Source organism: Bos indicus x Bos taurus, chromosome 2, assembly GCF_003369695.1.
Source record: "Bos indicus x Bos taurus breed Angus x Brahman F1 hybrid chromosome 2, Bos_hybrid_MaternalHap_v2.0, whole genome shotgun sequence".
Lineage (NCBI taxonomy): Eukaryota > Metazoa > Chordata > Mammalia > Artiodactyla > Bovidae > Bos > Bos indicus x Bos taurus.
In genome coordinates this window covers 127,877,721-127,892,359 of record NC_040077.1, presented here as the reverse complement: position 1 = coordinate 127,892,359, position 14,639 = coordinate 127,877,721, and the positions used below count along the sequence as shown (strand labels likewise).

The following is a 14,639-nucleotide window of genomic DNA, read 5'->3' as shown; positions in this document are numbered from 1 at the left end:
TGTTTGTTTTTAGGAGACTGAAAGTGAGCCTGAAGATAACCTTGATGACTTAGAAAAGCACCTGCGTGAAAAGGCCCTGAGATCAATGCGGAAGGCTCAAGTGTCCCCACAGTCCTAGGTGGAAATGTTTGTTACGATGTAAATTTTATTTGGTTTGTACGCAATTCAATTTCAAAATTGCTAAAATGTGTTTGAGCTTTAGACTATAACATTTGTTGTAATAATTGCTAGGTTGAAGTTCACCATGTAAACAAGGGCATGGATTTACATTGCAAAGGTGTCCCCAGTGTGTTAGTGACATTCTTTCATTGACAGCTGACATAACTTCGTTTAGAGTGAAGTATTTTAAGCCAAAAAAGAAAAATCCCCTTTTTAAAAAAGGGGGTTTAAATATTGTTGGCATTCTTATGGTTCCTTTAAATACCCCTGGCTATTCCCAGAGGTTTTTCTTTCTTTTTCTTTCCTTTTTCTCATTTGAGTCTTAGCACCCATTTAAGTTATGATGCTTTCAACCTTGATGGTTTGCAAGCTTGCCCAGAAATAAGACCACTGTTGAACTACCACAAAAGTATAAATGAATATTTTAATGCCACAATCTTTCCTGTTGCCTGTGGAGTCTCTGCTGAAATGAATCAGGATTCGAGCTCTAAGATGAGACAGAAAATGAAAGCATGTTGTTTGCCAGGACACTGTGGGTTTATATAGATGTGTAACAAGTTGATTTGGAACACTGGAATTTCATTCTTTTCTCTTTTTTTGTAAAGGCAATTAATTAGCCCCAGGAAGGATCCTTCAGTTACGTAAAATTTTGTTTTATGAAATGTCATGGCTCCATTCATAATTTTGTCTTGTTCCAGTCAGTATATACAACTTTCAGAGCTCTTGTATTTGGAAAGCTGGAAGGGCCCAGACTTTGAAATAGTGTCTTGTTTTCACTGTTATTGTTTTGTTTTTGTTTCTGTTTTTTTTTTTTTTTTTTTAACTAAAGCTATATAAAGCTTGTGGATTAAACAGAATAAATTTCTAAATTTAAAAATGTTGGCCACTCACTTTTATTACCCATCTGAATACTGCAGGAGACCCACCTTAGAAATCTTACAGTGCCTATATTTTTACCCCCTTGGCAGCTTTGGCAGAGGAAGGATTGGGCAAGGGAAATACAAGGTGATAAAATTGTCCTGGCATCTTTATTTAGTAATATGATAAGTGCCATGAGAGGGAAGTACACAGTGAGATTGGAACATATATAATGGGCAGGTCAGCCAGGCATAGGGGAAGAGAAGAATTTCAGGCAGAGCACACAGTATGTATACCCCAAGGCAGAAGGAGTGTGGCACATTCCAGGAAGTGAATGAAGGTTAACAAATGACTGGAGCAGCCTCCCTCTATCAGAGGTGCGTTCGTGCACCTGTGTGGGGGGCGGGGCGAGGGTGGTTGGTATGGGTGGTGTCTGGTGTCAGTGGGTATGGTGTTTGGCTCCCTACTGGCCATTTTTAATTTTAAGATTGAGGAGAGTAATATAATTTGAGAGAACTTGGAAGCTGATAACACTGTGTAAGGTAGAACAGTAGCATTCACATCTCTGTGTATGGGGCAACTTAAGAGAGCGTTCAAGGATCTTCCATGTGACTTCCTTTTGATTTTACAATTCGGTAATGTTGGAAATGCACAGAATATCCCGTATCTAAGGTGGTTGCTCCTGACTTACCCCTTCCAATATGAACAAACCCATGAACATTATTTGGGGGTACTTGTGTCTAGCCATTCACTCATTCAGTGCATTTGTTCACTTGTCTCATTTATTCAGCAGGCTTTCCTTCCTCCACTTGACTGAAGTGCTTGTTAAGGTAAGCAGCAGCCTTCATTTTGCCAAAGTGAGCGATCAGTTTCCCTCCTTCGCTCGCCCTGCTGGCAGACTTGGACTTACTCGCTCCTTTGCTGAAACCCTTACCTTCTAGAGGGAACACCAGGTTTCCTCTACCTCACTAGCTCTTTTCTCTCTCGTGGATGCTTTGAAATGTGATGTGATGGGAGTCTGGAGAGAAAGCTGCCGAACACAAAAGAATCCCTAGGTCCTTTGATTTTAAATGTCTTTTTGTTGATGTGTCACGTTTTCCAGTTAAACTTCCCCTTGACCTAGACCCCTGTCCAGCTACCTGGTTGGTAAGTTCATTTGGGTGTCTGAAAGACATACCAAATTGAACGTGTCCTCCGATCTTGTCTCAGTCTCATTTGGTAGCTGTTACATTCACTCAGAATTGAGTCGATAGTGTCAGTGGCGGCGTCCACCCTCCAGTACTCATGCACACAGGCTGTTCTGTTCCCAGTAGCCTGTCAGATCATGGTGGTAGTTTAGTTGCTAAGTCGTGTCTGACTCTCTGCAACCCTGTGGACTGTAGCCTGCCCAGCTGCTCTGTCTATGGGATTTTTTCAGGCAAGAACTTGAAGTGGGTTGCCATTCCCTTCTGCAGGGGATCTTCCCAACCAGGGATCCAACCCAGGTCTCCTGCGTTTGCAGGTGGATTCTTTACCAACTGGGCTACCAGGGAGTCTTGTCAGATCATAGTACTGCTCAAAACCCTCAAGAGACTCTTCTTTCCTGCCTCAGTAAAATCCAAATTTCTTACTCTGGCCTGCAAGACCCAGTAGCACCTGCTTGGGCATCCTCATGTCCTCCCCTCAGTCTGCTCAAGCCATATCTACGTCCTTGCTCTTGCTTTGATCAAAGTTGTTCTCTCCAAAAGCCTTTGTTTTCACTGCCCAATCTAACCTGTTTCTTTACTAGGTTTTTTTCAGACAGGCTTTCATGACTTCTCTTTTTTCATTTATAGCAATGATTACGACCTGAAATGACGTATTTTTGGTCCCTAGGGACTTGGTCTTGCTTGTGACTGTCCCCAGTGCCTAGTAGGCTGTAGAGGCACAAATACTGGATGAACAGATGGGAAAGAAGTTTAATTGACTGTCATTTGCCGGACATTGCTGGGGCTTGAGGTGAGGAACGCGAAGACATGGTGACTCCTGCCAGCTATCTAGGATTTGCCTCCTGGGGATAAAAACATACAATCTGGAGTGGGCAAGAACATAAGTCTGGCAGGCCAAAGTTTCTGCCATAGCTTTCCACTGTGTGATCTTGGTTAAAGTTACTTAACATCTAAGTGCTTCCCTTTCTTGGATCTGAGTCAAATAATGGAACAACCTCCGTTTTTAAAGAGTTTAATGTGTTAGTTAATACATATAAAGTAACGATAGTACAAAGCGAGGTCCCCATTTTCTTAGGTAACATAATATGTGGTCATTCTGTTAACTATGACAAGTTTTAGTTTGGCTGTGTGAAAGGGATTTTAATCGTCTCTTTACAATGTAATTTTTTCTTTAAATAAAATTCACCATTTTAAAGTGTGCAGTTCAGTGGTACTTAGTATATTCACAAGGTTATGCAACCGTCACCACTATTCTGGAACGTTTTCATTACCCTAAAAAGACACTGCCTATTAGCAGTCACTTCTCACTCTCCTGACAGTCCCAGCAGACCCAGCTGTCTATAGATGTGTTTATTCTGGACATTTCATTGGTATCATTTCGTATGTGCCCTTTTGTGTCTGACTTCTGTCATTTAAGTTACAAACTGCTCAGTTGTGTCTGACTCTGCAACCCCATGGACTGTGGCCTGTCAGGCTCCTCTGTCTATGGAATTCTTCAGGCAAGAATACTGGAATGGGCTGCCATTTCCTCCTCCAGGAGATCTTCCCAACCCAGGGGTAGAACCTGCGTCTCTTGCATCTCCTGCATTGGCAGGTGGATTCTCTGCCACTGCACTGCTTGGGAAGCCCGTGTGTTTAAGGTTCATCGATGGCACTTCATATTTTTTATTTCTTAAGTGGCTTTGCCTTATGTGGATATACTACATTTTGTTTATCCATTCATCAGTTGGACATTTGAGCTGTTTGTGCTTTCTAGCTATTGTGAATAAAGCTGCTGTGAACATTTGCATGTAAGTATTTATGTGGACATATATTCTCTTGGGTATGTATATACGTACATATGTATACCTTGGAGTGGCATTGCTGGGTCATACATAATCCAACTTTTTAAGAAACTGCTGGACTATTTTCAAAAGCAGCTGTACTGTCTTAACATTGTTATTAGCAGAGTATGAGGATTATCACTTCTCCACATCCTTAACAATACGGTTTGATAATAACTAGCCTAGTGGGTGTGAACTAGTATCTCACTGTGGATTGATTTGCTTGTCTTGTGATGGCTAATGATGTTGAGCATCTTTTCATGTGCTGACAGACTTCAATGCCGTATTAAGGCAGATTTGTATCTGTATGAGAATATTCCTAAAATTGTAGTTGTAGGCTCTCAGGGTTTCTGCAGAGGAGAATTCAGCAGTAAAGAATCCACCTGCCATCCAGTAGGCAGTGGAGATGCAGGTTGAATACCTGGGTTGGGATTTCCTGGAGGAGGAAATGGCAACCCCTTCCAGTAGGAAAATCCCATGGACAGAGGAGACTGGTGGGCTACAGTCCATGGGATTGCAGGAGAGTTGGATTCTTGACTGGAGAATCCCATGGACAGAGAAGCCTGGTAGGTTACAGTCCACGGGGTCACAAAGAGTCAGACACAACTGAGCAACTTCACTTTCACTTTCTTTCAGAATTATTTCCATCCCCTCAAGGAATTGAGGGCCCCCAGCTTTAATTCTGTTGTAGTCGAAGGGAACAGAGTACCCAGGTGCTTCTGAGGCAGGGGTAGTAGTAGCTTGCAATGAATAGTGGAAATGCGGAAGGAAAAACCCCCAAACAGGAAAGGATGTGCAAAAGTGGCCTTTGTGAACCTCAAGTCCCACGTCTGCTCCTTACCTAGAGCGTAACTGGGTAGGGACCTTTCTAGCAGTTTAAGCGTGGAGGCTTTGGCTTACGTAGCCCACAGGCTCAGAAGTTGGTAAGCCTGCCGGGTCTGGACCCAACCTGGAGGGGGAAGCTCACCTCAACCAGTTGGGACCCATCCAGACAGCCAAGGTGTGCTGAGCAGCCCTCAGGTACCCTTGATTTCCCACTTCCGTTCTTTTGCGTTTCTCTTGCTGTTCTCTGCCTGGGATACCCTTTCTTGTCTCCTAATGTCCAAGTCCTTTTGGGACTTAGAACTGTATTTAAGATGATGGTCTCTAACTATAAAATACACATCAACCAGTCCATCCTAAAGGAGAATCAGTCCTGGGTGTTCATTGGAAGGACTGATGTTGAAGCTGAAACTCCCAATATTTTGGCCACCTGATGCGAAGAGCTGACTCATTTGAAAAGACCCTGATGTCGGGAAGGATTGAAGGCAGGAGGAGAAGGGGATGACAGAGGATGAGATGGTTAGATGGCATCACTGACTCAATGGACATGAGTTTGGGTAAACTCCAGGAGTTGGTGATGGACAGGGAGGCCGGGTGTGCTGCGGTTCATGAGGTCACAAAGAGTCGGACACAACTGAGTGACTGAACTGATACTGATGTTCACTTTTAGAGAAACTGGAAAACAAAAAGAGAAGAACTTGGGAAATTCCCTGGCAGTTCAGTGGTTAGGACTCAGGCTTTCACTGTGGGGGCCTGGGTTCAGTTCCTGGTCTAGATACTTAAGATCCCGCAAGCCACACAGAACAGCAGTGTGCCCCCACACCACCACCACCAAAAAAAAAAAGGAATTGTTGATCCCATCATCCAAATAAAACCAAAGGCACCTACCTCAGGTCAAGTACTATACTTGAAAACAATCAACCATCACTGAGCTCCCCTCCTTTAATATATGGAACAAAGCAGGTTTTCCCCCAAATATATTTATAAGTACAGAGCATATCAGGATCAAACCATGTATATATAACATTTTATTAGTTTGCCTGCGTTGGGTCTTAACTGGCACACAGGATCTTCGTTGCATCATGTAGGGTCCTTTGTTGGGGTGCGGGGCCTCTCTCGTTGTGACACAAGGGCTTAGTCCTCCAAAGCGTGTGACATCTTGGTTCCCTGATCAGGGCTAGAACCTGCGCCCCCTGCATTGCAAGGCGGATTCCAAACCACTGGACCACCAGAGAAGTCCGTTGTAAAATTTAGTGTTGTATTTTCCATTCAACATACCATGAACTAAAACTGCGGATACATTGTAAAGATTTTCTACAACCAGGAAGTTTGGAAAATAGAAAGTGAATTAACTCAGGCCAACATCAAAACCGCTACAGTTCTCCCTTTTGTATACTTAATATCTAGTTTTTTTTACGTATATATTAGATAGTGAGTGAAGTCTCTCAGTCGTGTCTGACTTCGCGACCCCGTGGACTGTGTAGCCCACCAGGCTCCTCCGTCCATGGGATTCTCCAGGCAAGAATACTGGAGTGGGTTGCCATTTCCTTCTCCAGGGGATCTTCCTGACCCAGGGATCGAACCTAGGTCTCCCGCATTGCCAGCAGACACTTTAACCTCTGAGCCACCAGGGAAGGTGGTGGATACCTTAGATACTTCTAGTTTATTTAAACTCTTGCCTCTATGAGTAAAATGGTAATCATGGTACCCACCTCACAGGGTTGTGAGGAGGATTAAATGAGATGAACAGAACGTAGTCCCTGCCCCAGTGAAGCTCTTGGCACATGGCTGGGAAGAGGGGTGATGAATCAGGGATGGACCTCATGCTCAGGGACATGAAAGAGAGGAGCGGTGCAGTGTTGCAATGGTCAGGAGTAATGTTCTGCAGCAGCGTCTCAGCCAGACGCACTGAGACGAGGCAAGCCACTTCACCTCCCTCAGCCTGTTCCCCGTTGGTTTCCTGTGAGAATTGTTCCACATGCACGTTTATCTTCGTTGCCATTACCTTCTCCAGTGAACCATGATTTGTCAGAAGGAGATCAAACCAGTCAATCCTAAAGGAAATCAACCCTGAATATTCACTGGAAGGACTGATGCTGAAGCTGAAGCTCCAATACTTCGGCCACTTGATGTGAAGAGCCAACCCTGCTGCTGGGAAAGATTGAAGGCAAAAGAAGCAGGGGGCGGCAGAGGATGAGATGGTTGGATGGCATCACCTACTCAGTGGACATGAATCTGAGAAAGCTCTGGGAGACAGTGGAGGACAGACGAGCCTGGCATGCGGCAGTCCACTAGGTCTCAGAGAGCTGGACATGACTTAGCAACTGGACTCTACTTCCAGCTCCTTCATTTTCTCTCTTTCCTGTTCCAGCAGCTTCTCACATTCTTCCACGAGGTGGCGCCCAGACCCTGGGCCCCGCAGCAGGAGCAGACGCCCTAGATGTTAGTCGATCTCTCCTGCTTTCTCTTTCCTTTTTCCTTCTCTTTCCTTCTCCCTCCATCCCTATCTTTCTTCAGGTCGGTGGGACACTAGATTCAGTGCTCAGAGGCTCTCTGGAGGGTTCCAGAGCTTGAAGAACAGCTCCAGGGCCCTGGCAGCTCACCTAGTCCATCCCAAGTTGTAATTCTTTTGCAGCCAGTCCCTAGCTCTCTCCAGTTCTCACTTGCATACCTTCAGTGACAGGAAACTTGCTACATTATGAGGCTTCTGTTGTGCAAGGAATCCATGTAATAGTCAAGCACTCAAACTTTGAAAATAAACCCAGCTGGGTTCTAATGTCCCAGTTTTGCTCTTTGCTCAACGAGTGATTCAAACCTTTGCTGCTTTGTTTATGAGTGAATCACCAGGGCCTGGCACAGGAAAGGCACTCATGTGGTAAATAAGTAAATGAGCAACGTCAATTGTCTTCTGCATCCAGTTTCTTCACCTGTGAAATGGGTTCATAACAGTATTCACCTCATATGTTTGCGAAGAATTAACGCAATCGGACCTGAAACAGGCTTTTTCCTGGCACATAGTAAGTATCTATAATTATTTCTTTCATTTTCTCTTTTATTTCCAGTATCTGTGCTCCTCTTATCTGAAAGTTGTCCTTTAGAGCTCCTTTCAGGTTCCTTGGAGCCACGAAGAACATTTGCTCACTTCTCCAAATGCTTCAACTCTCGAGCCACATGTGCCTCCTGCGTGCCAAGCACTTGGGTTACTACAACAAAGACTTGATCACGGAGTTTTCTTTGGGCGCCTTTTTGTCTAGCCATGGAAAGAGACGATGAAGCGACAGTGGGTGCTCAGTGAAGCTTTTGAATGAACAGTAGGACTCATCCCAGAAAAGTCACATAAGCAGGTGAGTATAGATCCAGGATTTGGATCCTGTCTGATCACACAGCCTGCCCCTTAACCCCTCAGTCCTGTCTGTCATCCATTCGCTCTGGAGGATGCTGGAGCCCGTGGTTCATTTCCTGTTCCTGAGCATTCCACCGCCACCACTGTGACGTCATGGCTATTATGTGGCTTCTCATCACGTGTTCCCCGTCTCTCCCATGTCGGAACCATATTTGGCTCTACTGGAACCCCACGTGACTAGCTGGGGGTAAGCGTGGCACCTCCACCTCCAGGGGGGGCTCTGATGGCTTGGACCAGGCAATGCCTCATCCCCTTACACTCAGTCACAAAACAGACACTACCTGAGCCAGAGTCAGGGATCTGCCAAAAGAAGGCAGCAGCGGGGGCTTGCCTGGTGGCCCAGTGATTAAGACTGCTTTCCAAAGCCGGGGGTGTGTTTTGGTTCCCTAGTTGGGGAGCTAAGATACCACAAGCTTCACTGCCAAAAAAACCACAAAACATTAAAAAACAAAAGCACTATTGTAACATTCAATAAAGATTTTCTTTTAAAAAAAGAAAAGTACAGCTTTCAGAGGAGAGAAGCTACTTTTTGCTTCTGCAGAAGTATTGGGCAGGATATGGTTGCCTGCAGAGTGTACTGAGGGGATGTGAGAGTTGGAGGTGCAGCAGCTCTTCTGCCCAAGGAGGATCCCTTTTGAGGATAAAGTCAATATACAGAGGCAGGCAGAGCCTAGAGACTTCATTGAGAAATAGAACTCAGTCTGTGTTTTTTATTAGTTACTATTGTATAGCAAATTACCCTAAATTTAACAACTTAAAGACAGCAAACATTTATTATCCCACATGGTCAAGGGTTGGGAATTTGGAGAGCCTAAATGGGTGTGGTACTGTTTCACGTTCTCAGGAGTTTATAGGAAGATGTTGGCTATGGCTGCATTCATCTGAAGGCTTGACTGAGGCTGAAGGATCCCTTTCCAAGATGACTCACTTACATGAATGTTGGGAGGAGGCCTCAGTTGCTCACCAAGTAGACCTTTCCATGGCACATGGCTCCCCCACTCCCACCCACCCTAGAGAGCAAGGGAGGACCAACCATGCCTTCTAGAACCTAAGTCTCTCGAGTCGCATGGTTATTTCCATTTTTTACTGTCTTCTAGAAGCAAGTCACTTGGTACAGCCCAGACTGAAGGGGAGGATCATTAGGTTTCCTTTGAAGGGAGAGTTGAAGAATCTGTGGACCTGTTGGCTTTTTTTTAGTGGAGACGTTTTTTAAAAATTGAAGTATAGTTGATTTGCAGTGCTGTATTAATTTCTGTTGTATAGTAAAGTGATTCAGTTATACAGATATGTATATGCATACTTTTTCATATTCTTTTCCATTATGGTTTATTACAGGATACTGAATCTAGTTCCTTGTGCTATGTAGGAGGACTTTGTTGCTTATCTATTTCATAGGTAGTAGTTTGTATCTTGCAGAAGGAAATGGCAACCCAGTCCAGTGTTCTCGCCTGGAGAATTCCAGGGACGGCGGAGCCTGGTGGGCTGCCATCTATGGGGTCGCACAGAGTCGGACACGACTGAAGCAACAGCAGCAGCAACAGCAGCAGTTTGTATCTGCTGATCCCAAATTCCTCCTGTACTCCTCTCCCACCCCTTTGCCCCTTTAGTAACCTTAGGTTTGCTTTCTATGTCTGTGAGTCTCTTTCTGTTTCATAAGTAAGTTCATGTCATATTTCAGATTCCACATGTAAGTGGGGCTTCCCAGGTGGCTTAGTGGTAAAGAATCTGCCTGCCAATGCAGGAGACTCAGGAAACACAGTTCGATCCTTGGGTCAGGAAGATCCTCTGGAGGAGGAACCAGCAACCTACTCCAGTATTCTGGCCTGGATATTATACAGAGGAGCCTGGAAGGCTACAGTCCACGGGGTGGCAAAGAGTCAGACACAACTGAGCACACACACACGTCAGAGATGTCATATGGTGTTTGTCTCTTTCTGATTTACTTCACTTTGTATGATAATCTTCAGGTTCATCAACCCTGAATATTCATTAGAAGGACCAGTGCTGAAGCTCAAGCTCCAACACTTTGGCCACCTGATGCAAAGAGCTGACTCATTAGGAAAGACGCTGATGCTGGGAAAGATTGAGGGCAGGAGGAGAAGGGGACGACAGAGGATGCGATGGTTGGATGGCATCACCGACTCAATGGACATGAGTTTGAGCAAGCTCCGGGAGGGGTGAAGGACAGGGAGGCCTGGCGTGCTGCAGTCCATGGGGTCACAAAGAGTCGGACATGACCGAGCAACTGAACGGCAACAACAATGTTGCTGCAAATGGCTTTCTTTCATCGTTTTTATGGCTGAGTGTATCCTATCATATACATGAACCACACCTTCTCTACCCGTTCATCTGTCAATGGACATTCACGTTGTCTCCATGTCTTGGCTGTTGTAAATAGTGCTGCTATGAACACTGGGGTGTGTGTATCTTTTTGAATTATAGTTTTGCTTACATATGTGCCAGGGAGTGTGGGAAATCTATTTTTAGTGTTTTAAGGAGCCTTCGTAGCATTGACCGTAGTGGCTGTGCCGATGTACATTCCCACCGACAGCGTAGGCGGGGTCCCTTTTCTTACGGACTGCTTTTAACCCACCACTGTAGTGATGCCACTTGAGCTGCTCAATCAAGCGCACACCTGAGGATCCACCCCTGATGCGTGAGTTAGGCCATTCTCCTTGTTGTTGTTTTTTAGGGAGGGGGTGCTGCGCTGGGCCTTCCTTGCTGTGTGCAGCTTCTCTCTAGTTGCGGTGAATAGGGGCTACTCTTCGTTGGGGTGCATTGCTCACTGTGGTGGCTTCTCTTGTTGTAGAGCAGACTCCGGGTGTGGGGTCTTCCGTAGTTGAGGCGCACAGACTTAGTTGCCCTGCAGCATGTAGAATATTCCCAGACCAGGGATCCAGTCTGTGTCCCCTGCATTGGCAGGTGGATTCTTAACCACTGGACCATCAGGGAAGTCCTCAAGTTCTCCTTGTTGTTGAAGCCAGTTTGGGCTGGGTTTTATGATCCCAGCAAATCAAAGAGCCCTGGTTAGTACCTCTGGTGCCTCATGGGAAGAGCTTTTGTCTGCCTCGTCTCCTTCTCCAGACCTGTCTTTTCTGACGGTGTCCTTCTTAAATGCAGCGATAAGAGCTGGTCCCAGGCTCCAGGAGAAGTCCTTTATTCTGAAACAAAGTACATGCCGCAGTTCCATGGCCACTGGTGAAGATGGATGTGGGAAAACGCATTGCTCTGTTGACTCATGATCCTTCGGATTCATTTCTCCACCAGTGGCTCCTGCTAAAACATGCCTTTTCCATCCACAACCTGCCCTTAGATATTTGGCAACAGTTTCCGAGTCTTTCTGAGTCAGGCCCCTTTGGGAGGAGAGAGACAGAGGAGTCTGTCCCATGGGGACTGTCGGTTTCCAAGGGGAACGAGCTCTGTGTCCACCTTCACCCTGCCTTGCCATGTGAACGTGAGCAGGTGCCTGCATCTCTCTGGTTCTCAGTGTCCTCCCTTAAAAAAGGAGGTGAAGGTTACACCAACATGTCACAACCTGCTCCAGGATGTTCTTGGCTCCCTTCTGTCCAGAGGAGACATGAAATTTAAGAAGCAGCCTCACTCAGACAATCTGAGTCTTGTGCAGTCAGTGGTATCCTAGCAGAGATAAAGGCATACACTCTATGCCCTTTGCCATCTCATTTGATCCTCCCAGAAGCCAGTGAGGAGACAGGACCAGACAGACCTGCAGGACAGATATGGTCTCACCTCCAGGGCCTGGGATAAAATAGCCGCTGTGGGTTATTGAGTACTTTCTGCTGACTGTGTGCCAAGTACTTCATGTATGATCATTTTGTTTCACTCTCACGTCAACCCTGCTGGGTGGTTACTATTATTAGTCCCTTTTCCAGATAAGGACCCTGAAACTCAGAGGGGTGACGTAACTGTCCAAGGAAAAGGAAGCAAAAGGAAGCGGTGGAGCTGGGATTCAGAGGCGGCTCCAGCGTCTCGGAGGCTGCCTGTGTTTTCCATCACACAGCACTCCCTCTTGGTGTTGACAGGAGCACAAGGGTGGGAGTGGGGTGCGGCAGAACTCGGAATGCAGACTTGGGATCGCAAGAAACTCTGAACACTCACTAGTTCTTCACAGTGGAAACTGACACAACATGGCAAAGCAACTAGACTCCAATAAAAGTTAATAAAAAAATAAATAAATTAGCTATCAGTTCAGTGTACTTCATTTCAGTTGCTCAGTCGTGTCCACCTCCTTGTGACCCGATGGACTGCAGCACGCCAGGCCTCCTCACCCATCAGCAACTCCTGGAGTCCACCCAAACCCATGTCCATTGAGTCAGCAATGCCATCCAATCATCCCGTCCACTGTCGTCCCCTTTTCCCCCTGCCCCCAATCCCCGCCCCTAGCATCAGGGTCTTTTCCAGTGAGTCAGCTGTTCCCATCAGGAGGCCAAAGTATTGGAACTTCAGCTTCAGCATCATTCCTTCCTATGAATATTCACGGTTGATTTCCTTTAGGATTTATGGGTTTGATTTCCTTGCAGCCCAAGGGACTCTTCAAGAGTCTTCTCCAACACCACAGTTCAAAAACATCAATTCCTCGGTGCTCAGCCTTCTCTATAGTCCAACTCTCACATCCATACATGACCACTGGAAAAACCACAACCCTGACTAGAGATATATTATACAGCATAGAGAATACAGCCAATAGTCTAAACTAACTTTACACAGCGTATAAGCTATACAAATTCGGAATCACTATGTTGTACACCTGGAACTAATATTAGACTGCAAATTGACTATACCTCACTAGAAAAAAGGGTTTCCCTTGTAGCTCAGTTGGTAAAGAATCTGCCTACAATGCAGGAGACCTGGGTTCGATTCCTGAGTTGGGAAGATCCCGTGGAGAAGGAAATGGCAACCCACTCCAGTATTCTTGCCTGGAGAATCCCATGGATGTAGCCTGCCAGGCTCCTCTGTCCATGGGGTCGCAAGAGTCAGACACGACTTAGCAACTAAACCACCAGCACCCCTAAAAAAGGGCTTCCCAGGTGGCGCTAGTGATAAACAACCCGCCTGCCAACGCAGGAGACCTAAGGTATGTGGGTTCGATCCCTGGGTCGGGAAGATCCCCTGGAGAAGGAAATGGCAACCCACTTCAATATTCTTGTCTGAAGAATCCTATGGGATAGTGGAGCCTGGCAGGCTACAGTCCATGGGGTCGCAAGGAGTTGGATCTGACTGAAGCAACTTAGCACACACTGGGTATGTGCGCGTACACACACAAAAAAGTTAGGGGAAAAAAAAAGAAAACAACTCTATACACTTACTAGTTCTGTGGCCAGGGCAAAAATCTCCCATCTCACTGAGCCTCAGTTTCCTTTTCTTTAAAATGGGGCTAATGGTTCTCATCTGAATCGTGAGGACTTGGGAGGGGTGGGAGGGGGAAATATTCGTAGCAAGGGTGTGTAAGCGAGCATCTCTTTTGTACTTCAGAGCGGTCTAAATGAAGAGACTGTTGTTTTTCTTAATCCCGGAGCAGGGGCTGGGCCAGGAAGTAGGCAGGCCGATCAGGACGGGCCAAGTGTCCCAGAGTGGCTGTTTCCACGCTTGGCGTCCACCAAGTCCTCTGGAAAGAAAGACAGGGCAAGAGGCAAGGCCCAAGCCCTGGATTCTTATCTAGAACTTCCCTCCACCCCGGGCCCTCCAGGGGAAGAGCAACTCCGAACTGTCACCACCGAGTTCCAGGCATTCCAAAGGGCTCATCGGGGAGGAAGGCTGTCATCGCCGAGCCAGCAGCAGCCAGAGAGAGGCCCGGAAGGGCTGGCGGAAATCCAGGCCTCGCAGCCTCCGTCCTCGCCCTGCCCTGGTCTCACTGTCCTACCCGAGGCCCAGCCAGAGCCCGATCCTCCCAAGAGGAGCCGCGGACCGCAGACCCCAGCGGTGATGGCCCGGCGCCCAACCCTCCCGAGCGGCAGCTTTAAGGGCGACTGGGATTTGGACTCAGGACGCCCAGCCTCTGTTGTGGCTCAGGCCTCTCCCCTCTCTGGACCTCAGTGTCCCCGCCGTGGACCAGGAGTGTCAGGGAAGGGCACCGCAGTCCTGGGGTGAAGTCGGAGCCCCTGCTACCCTGTCACAAAGTGCCCCTCCCATCCTTCTTCCCAGGCTGCCCGCAGGGTCACCGTCACAGTCCTCCAGCCCAGGGATTCCACTTGCATGCCATCTTTATGATTCTGTATCTCTGATGCTTCCTGAATTCTAGGTCTTTCTTGCTCCCAGTTAGGCTGAGAGGTCCTTCAGGCTGAGTATGGGGGCCTGCTCGCTTCTCTGCGTCCCTCAGAGCCCAGCCCAGCACAGAGTGAACCTCGAGCCTCTTCACTGATTGTGCTGCTG

The 14,639-nt window shown here is 46.8% G+C and overlaps 1 protein-coding gene across 12 annotated transcripts in view; it reads left to right on the top strand.

Moving 5' to 3' along the window:
- Window positions 1-3,402, top strand: part of SRRM1 (serine and arginine repetitive matrix 1) — a 31,783-nt gene extending 28,381 nt beyond the window's left edge. For 11 of the 12 annotated variants that reach the window (XM_027520231.1, XM_027520196.1, XM_027520162.1 and 8 more), the window contains one exon: window positions 14-1,036. In XM_027520231.1, the coding sequence (XP_027376032.1) occupies window positions 14-118 (105 nt within the window). In that variant the 3' untranslated portion in view covers window positions 119-1,036. Of the gene's footprint in view, window positions 1-13; window positions 1,848-2,871 lie in introns of those variants that run through there. The other variant, XR_003507170.1, reaches the window with a different exon arrangement.
- Window positions 3,403-14,639: the final 11,237 nt, after the last annotated feature.